The following is a 7,307-nucleotide window of genomic DNA, read 5'->3' as shown; positions in this document are numbered from 1 at the left end:
CCTTTTATGTGAGAAATACAGTTCTACTTTGTGTAAGTCACTCTTATTTTGGATTTCTCTGCCACAGGAGCTGAACAAATGTTCTAATGTGAATGGTTTCTGACTTTCATTTCCCTGGAAGTAAATTGTAAATTATTATTACTTTTTTCAGTGGGCTAGATTCTTCTAAACAAACCACATACACACACACACACACACACACACACACACACACACACACTCTGTCTGGGCCAAAAATGAGTTGCCAAATATAGCATTTACTTATAAGGAATATATTGCGAATAGCTTTTTACTTTTCACTATCATGGAAAGATTATTCCACCCCCATTCAGTCTATGTTTCTAAACAATACCTTTGTTAGGACTGTCTGGTCAGTGCAGTTGGAGACAACTTTTCAGTGCAACTGAGATTTCTTGATAATGCTAAATCTGCCTTGTCAGCTGAATTCCTCTGGCTTTGTGTTGCACTGTGGTAAAAATACATGATCAGATTTCACTGTTAAGGACATTCTTTCAGCAATACATGTACAGTCAAGTTTGTGCCTGAATAGCTGAACATGTGAGTTATGAGATTTAAAAAAAAAATGTTTTGTGATAAAACTTTATGGAAATGCAACAATCTGGAAGTCTAGCTCTGTCTTCGAGTAGCGAGGCCATGAAGAGTTGGGCAATTGGGAGCTGATACCACTCTGTCCTTTTCATAGTCACAGTCTTGGTTCTTCATATTTGAGGAGATGGGACAGTGAGGAGGCCTGTTGGCTTGATCTTATTAATTCCACCATCTAGAATGCAGATTCTTGGATATTTCATCTTCACAAGATGTGCTGCAAACTGAAAAAAAAAGGGGGGGGGCCAAATTTATAGAGGATATACAAAATCTGTATTTCTCCAATCCCATTTTTTTCCCCTCAAGCTGTGAAAGATAAAACTTCTTTAATAATACTATTATTATCATTGTTCTATCAGTGAATCACTATTTTGGGTTTTCAATATAAATCAAATCACCATTTAACATGTTGACAAGTTCTTTACACTATAGAATAAATGTGTCTCTTTAGTTCTCTTTTAAGCTTGTTGTAAGAGGCAATAAATATACATGGTATGCGTAATTTTTGAATATATATTATATATATAATATTTTATAATATAAAATATATAATATTTGAATGTAATATTCAAATAGTACAAAAAGTATATAGTGAGATATAAATTCCTCCTACCTCTCCTCTCAGTTTCCCTCTCCAGAGATCATTACTATTTTTCATGTATCTTTCCAGTGATAGTTAAAACATTCTCAAATCTATATTGAACAATTTTTGATATTACTGTCCCTTTATTAGTTGTTGCAATTCTCGTGTAATGTCCCAGAAAGGGCCATAAACTTGTTGTAACATGTTTCTGGAGCAACTATAATGAACAGTTTGAGACCATAAACTTGGAATGAATTTGAAGGATTCCAAGAGGTCATCCAAGGACATCCAAGAGGTCTTCTGGATGGTTAGCAAAATAGGACTTTGAAAAGTTAACAAGACATACATATATCTTCCTGACTTGGCCCATGTCTACCTATCTAGGATCATTGGTTATCTTTCTCTATTCCTTTGACCTTATGATAAAGCAGTCCTGAACTGCTTGTCAATCCCAACATAAATGAGGTCACTTTAGGATGCAGAGCATTTTGGTTGTGCAGGTTGCCCTTTGTTGGGAACATGTACTATTTCCCACCAGCTCCTGGATAGCCTTTAGTTCCTCCTCAAAAGGCCCCCCCCCACCATCCCCACCTGCCTAATTTCTATTTATTTCCCTACTCATGCAATTTCTTCCCTACAGGCTAAGTCTCCATTACAAACCTCTCTTCTTAGCCTGTAAAATTCCTTGGGCTAAATCTCTGCCTTTTGCTTACCATCTTATTTAAATTTAAGACCCTGCTTCCCTAGGACAGTGAGACTGTTCTCTTTCTTTTTATCCCTAGTGCCTGGCACATGACAGGGGCTCAATATATGCTTGTTGGACTAAACTAAACCAAGACATAGGACATACAACCTAGGACAAAAGGATGAAGGAAAGAAGGGTTTTCTTGGACTCTGGCATTCTATTTCTATTCCCTCCCCTTGGGGGTGTTTGTTCTCTTCCTTCTCCTTGGGTACTTGCGACCTCAAGTTCTTTTCAATTACTTTGTCAAACTTGATCTCCGGTCCTCCAGAAAAATGAATACCTCCTGATACCGCTATTGGGAGTGGGTGAAACTTAACAGCTGGTGAAGTCTCAAGCAAGCAGTCTACACTGCATGGTTCAAAAGCTGAATGTTTCGCTCAGGATAAGTTCAAGGCCTCAACCCCAGGGATTCTGCTTTATTGATCTAGGCTCAAGAAAGTGTTTTTTATTGTGGTGGTGGTAGTTGTTTTAAACAAACACCACTAGATGATCTTAAAGTGGGTAGTCTGAGGACAGTATTTTGGAACATACCACCTAGAGCCAACAAGATAAAGGTATCAGTAACTAGATGCAATAGACATTGCTGGACTGGGGTCTTTAACAATCCTCAAAATGACTCACAGAAATGGACCTTAATACTGCTGGCCCCACTGATCTTTTCCATCATTCTCTGCAGTGCCTTAATAGATTCAATGGCCATTTACATTTCAGAGCCAGTACTCTTTTAGCCACCTGGAAGTATCTTTAATAGTAATCAATGTTGAAGAAAGACAGTGCATCTGTATTTCAAAAGCTATCAAGTGAGATAGACTATTACTGTGAACTGGTCTTCATGCTGTTCTTGCTTGTTTCTCTTTGAACTTCAGTCCTTAACAGCAGAGGAGCTAGATTCATCTGCTCTGAGTCAAGCGCAGGCAGCACAGTCCCTGGTACCATATGATTACTGAAACATCTTTGCTTCATTCTCCCACATGTAGCAATACAATTAACACAGAAGCCAGAACTCTAAGATAAACTACCATTATTGAAAAAAATCTTGTGGATAAGCAGTCTTAGCATTGAGTACTTCAAAACACTGTAGAAGTCAGAAAGCAAGGAAGGAAGGACTTCCTACTGTACATTTAACTTAATCTCTCTGACACTATGCTGTAGAGCTAGAAAGAGTTCCCAAGATTATTTTAAGGAGGGACATAACAACTAGTCTGCCATTGAGCTGGAAATGGTGAAGGCAAAGCAAGCAGAATAGAGCACTTTGGAATAATTAGGGTGGTGCTATGTGGGAGGTCTAAGAAGAAAAGTAGAAGCACAATACAAGGAGATGGCAAATGTTTTGGTGCCTTGAAAAGCAAGGCTGTGCTTAAGTAAAGACAAAGAGCCAATGTTGAGTTTTCAGTTTAGGATTTTGAGTTCTGCTCTGCTTGTGGTTGCAAGTACCCATGTTAAATAGGGGGCCTAACAGTGAAGGCATGACTGGATCTTTTCCACTCCTACCATGGCAGCGTTTTCTCTTCATTCATTCATTCATTGATCATACATTTTAGTGAGTACTTACTGAGTACCATGCACTGTTCCAGTTTTTGGAGTGCTTATAGATCAGTGGAGGAGATAGGAACGAATAACCTCAAGTAGTAGGCGATTATACAAGTAGAAGTTTGGGGTACCTCTGAATTTAACAGGGGTTAAAGGAAGCTGATCCTCCCTCCCATCCCTCTTTTATTGACTCCTGAAGGGAGTGGGAACCCAGATGCGATGGCTACAATTGTGTTCTCTGTGGCCATAGCCTGACAGGTTAGGGAGGGAGGAAAGGGCTGTGAATGTCCGGGGTGGTTTCCATGTGAAAAAAGCCATATCACTCATGGAGAAGACAGGTGGTGGAGCACAGGAGAACCAGGCACGTAGAGTTCTGGGTTTCATCCATCTTTCACTCTTCATCTGGCAGGGCTTTGGCAGCTTTAGGGTGTTAACATACAGGGTACTGGACTTTGGTGATTAAGAATCTAGAGTAGGGGCACCTGGGTGGCTCAGTGGGATAAAGCCTCTGCCTTCGGCTCAGGCCATGATCTCAGGGTCCTAGGATCGAGCCCCGCATCAGGCTCTCTGCTTAGCAGGGAGCCTGCTTCCCCCTCTCTCTGCCTACCTCTCTGCCTACTTGTGATCTCTCTCTCTCTCTCTGTCAAACAAATAAATAAAATCTCTTAAAAAAAAAAAAAAGAATCTAGAGTAGCCTGTAGCTGCAGCTTTGGGAGAGGCCGGACTTCAAACAGAAGTCACAAACCTAGACTCACTGAGCAATATCCTTGGCAGAAGTGGCAGGATGTCATATCGGACCAGTGGTTATGGAGCTGTCAGACTCATCTGGGTGCTTTTTTAGTCAACAATGATACCCAGACCCACTCCAGATCAGTAATCAGTAGAATTTTTTTTGGGCTATCGCCCCAACATCAGGTTCTTTATCTGCTTGTTTTGAAGTTTTCTGGGTTATTCTATTGTGTAGCCAGCATTGAGAATAATTTTACTAGATAATGGGATTCATTTGCTGGTGAGGTTTGTTTGAGACCTCAAGCTGCAATTTTAGTAAGTATAGTCCCATGTGGAGAGCAAGTCACCTTGCGCTAAAGAGGCTGGCATGTTTGGAGGGCTGGAATTTGTGAGACCAAGTCCTACGTGTAGAGAATGGGGTTCTTCCAACTGCACAACCAGCTGAGATCTATAGGTCAACATCCCATGTGGAGCTGGTAGGATCTGATATTTGCTGGGATAGGATTTTGAGACTCAGAGATGGCAGGGACACTGCATTTTTTGTGGGAAGTACTCCCATGTGGAAAAGGCAAAGCTCTTGCATTTTTGTCATTCTTCTGGGTAGGAGAATCTGGCTGTTCTTTTCATTTCTAGGGCTTAGGTAGACATACCTCAAAAGAGCACTGTCTGAAAGTGGCAGGCTCTTGTGGGTGGCACTCCTTTTTGTTTTTCTCTGTCTTTTATCTTAACTTGGATTAAGAGGCTGGCATGTTTGTCCAGTGGAAGTCAATATCTGTTATAGGAGGAGAATGAGTGGAGGAAAGGGATATTTTGATCTGCCACAGAGTGGTATAGCATAACTAAGGCCAAGAAATTAAGGCTGAGTATGGGTAAGATTTAAGAGAAGCAGAGAACAGGATCATGTTGTTTCTCACTGGGTGTCCCGGGTCACAGGCTTGGGTAGAACCCACAGTAAGCTAAGAAAATTTGGCTTCTGCAAGATTCTGAAAGGAGCACATTGCAGGACAATTAAATTTCTTGATGGGAAACTTTGGCCTCGTGAGTTTTAAGTTTGTATTGGGAACTGGACAATTACCATGAACTAACTAACACTCTGGTGAAACTCAAACGGAGGTCCTTTTCTCTCTTCCATTTTATTTGTCCATTCCTTTCCCTCCAAATATTGCTAAACTTGGGACATGGATATATTACTTTTGGTTGGACACAGAACTGAATAAGGGAACTGGCAAATTATCCTGTAATGAATAGCTGTAGTAATTTTATTTTCTTGGTTTTATGGTTGTGAGGCTGATGTTCTATTAGTCCTATATATCCTCTTGAGCTCCTGCAATTCTGAAAATATGGTGTCCATTTAATATTTCTGGCACTATGTGGTTGGGGCTGGACTGGTACCTCACACAAATTATGTACCTATTTCTAAGTTTGGCTGGACAACTCTATAAGTGTGGGATGAGATAAGATGAGAAAGAGAATATGGGATTATTTCCACATCTAGAGTACAGTGTGGCCTTGGGTTAAAAATAACCCAAGTGCTGTCTTGTCCTGATTATTTTAGAAATTCTGAGGTCATTAATAAATTCTGAGGTCTTGATCACTTGAAGGGGTCATCTCAGTACTCCCAATTAGAAACATGAGAGCTGTGACAAGGAGTACTAGGAAAAGTTAAGAATGATTTACCTAATATGCCACTGATCTTTTCCCTTGATTATATAGTCAAGTATAATTTTGAAATGTCATTTTTGTTTCAATCCTTGTTGTGTTCTTTCCATAACTGAGATAAGTGTTCCATCTTCTGCTAGTCTTCTGTATTTAGGTATTTTATAATTAACACACTAATGTTTATTTTCTTTAAAGTACTAAATAAGTTTACCTTCTTAAATAAGTTATTTAAGGGAGCCCTTGTATGCATTTAATAGGAATGTATATTGGTTTGGCCATTATGGAAAACAGTGTGGAGGTTCTTTAAAAAACTAAAAATAGAACTACCATATGATCCAGCAATCCAACTTCTAAGTATGTACCTAAAGGAAATGAAATCTGGATTTTGGTATCTATACTCCCATGTTCATTGCAAAACTAGTTACAGTAGTCAAGATAAGGAAATAACCTATGCTCATCGATGGATAATGGCTACACACACAGAACACACATGGGAATATTATTGAGCCATAAAAAAGGAACTCCTGCCATTTGGGATATCATGGATATAGCTAGAGAACATTATGCTATATGAAATAAACCAGACACATAAGGACAAATACTGCATGATTTTGCTGATATGTGGAATCAAAAATAGTCAGAGTCATAGAAGCAGAGAGTAGAATGGTGGTTACTAGGGGTGAAGGGGTTTGAGAGAGGAGATGGACAGATGTTGGTCAAAGGGTACAAAGGTCCAGTTATGCAAGATGAAGTCCTAGAGACCTAATGTACAACATGGCAATTACAGTTACAAGTATAATAATACTATACTGTTTGCTGAAAACTTGCTAAGAAGTAAAAGAAAGAAAATGCTGATTATGTGAGGTGATGACATGTTAATTTGTTTGATTGTGGTGATTATTTTATAATGTGTACATATACCAAAATATCAAGTTGTATACTTTTAATATATATATAATTCCTATGTATCAGTTATATCTCATTAATGTTGAAAAGAGAGTACTAAATAAGGTACAAAACTGGTTTTCATAGTAATAACATCTAATAACAATTAAGCAATAACATCTATTAAGCAGTAATTACACTCTCAATTGACTCACAGAAGTAAAGTCCACAGCAGAGCAAAAGCAAGAAGGTGAACCTAAGGTCAGCAATCATCTTACACCTTACCATAGGCACTTGTGACAAGTAAGGAGCAGAACTGTTAATTCCAGGGTATTAATGTAGAATCTTATATACTGTAAAACGGTTATTTATACAATAAGGAAAAAATGGGAGCATGTATATAAACAGCCAATATGGCCTAGGATTTATTAAATTAATTAAATTTTATTAAATCCATGTTTGTTTTGTTAAGGATAGCTATCCTAATGGTGTCTGGGATATCCACAATCCATACTATGTTGTATATGAGACTGTATCTTAAAAAAACATTTTTAATAGCCTGTGTTATAT

The 7,307-nt window shown here is 38.7% G+C and overlaps 1 protein-coding gene across 2 annotated transcripts in view; it reads right to left on the bottom strand.

Moving 5' to 3' along the window:
- Window positions 1–252: 252 nt before the first annotated feature.
- Window positions 253–7,307, bottom strand: part of TBCK (TBC1 domain containing kinase) — a 207,843-nt gene continuing 200,788 nt past the window's right edge. For both annotated transcript variants that reach the window (XM_032860374.1, XM_032860366.1), the window contains exon 26: window positions 253–830. In XM_032860374.1, the coding sequence (XP_032716265.1) occupies window positions 720–830 (111 nt within the window). In that variant the 3' untranslated portion in view covers window positions 253–719. The remainder of the gene's footprint in view (window positions 831–7,307) is intronic.

The sequence above is a fragment of the Lontra canadensis genome, unplaced genomic scaffold, assembly GCF_010015895.1.
Source record: "Lontra canadensis isolate GAN:19392208 unplaced genomic scaffold, GSC_riverotter_1.0 scaffold1, whole genome shotgun sequence".
NCBI lineage: Eukaryota > Metazoa > Chordata > Mammalia > Carnivora > Mustelidae > Lontra > Lontra canadensis.
The sequence above is the reverse complement of the archived record's forward strand: the minus strand, read 5'-3'. Positions and strand labels throughout refer to the sequence as shown.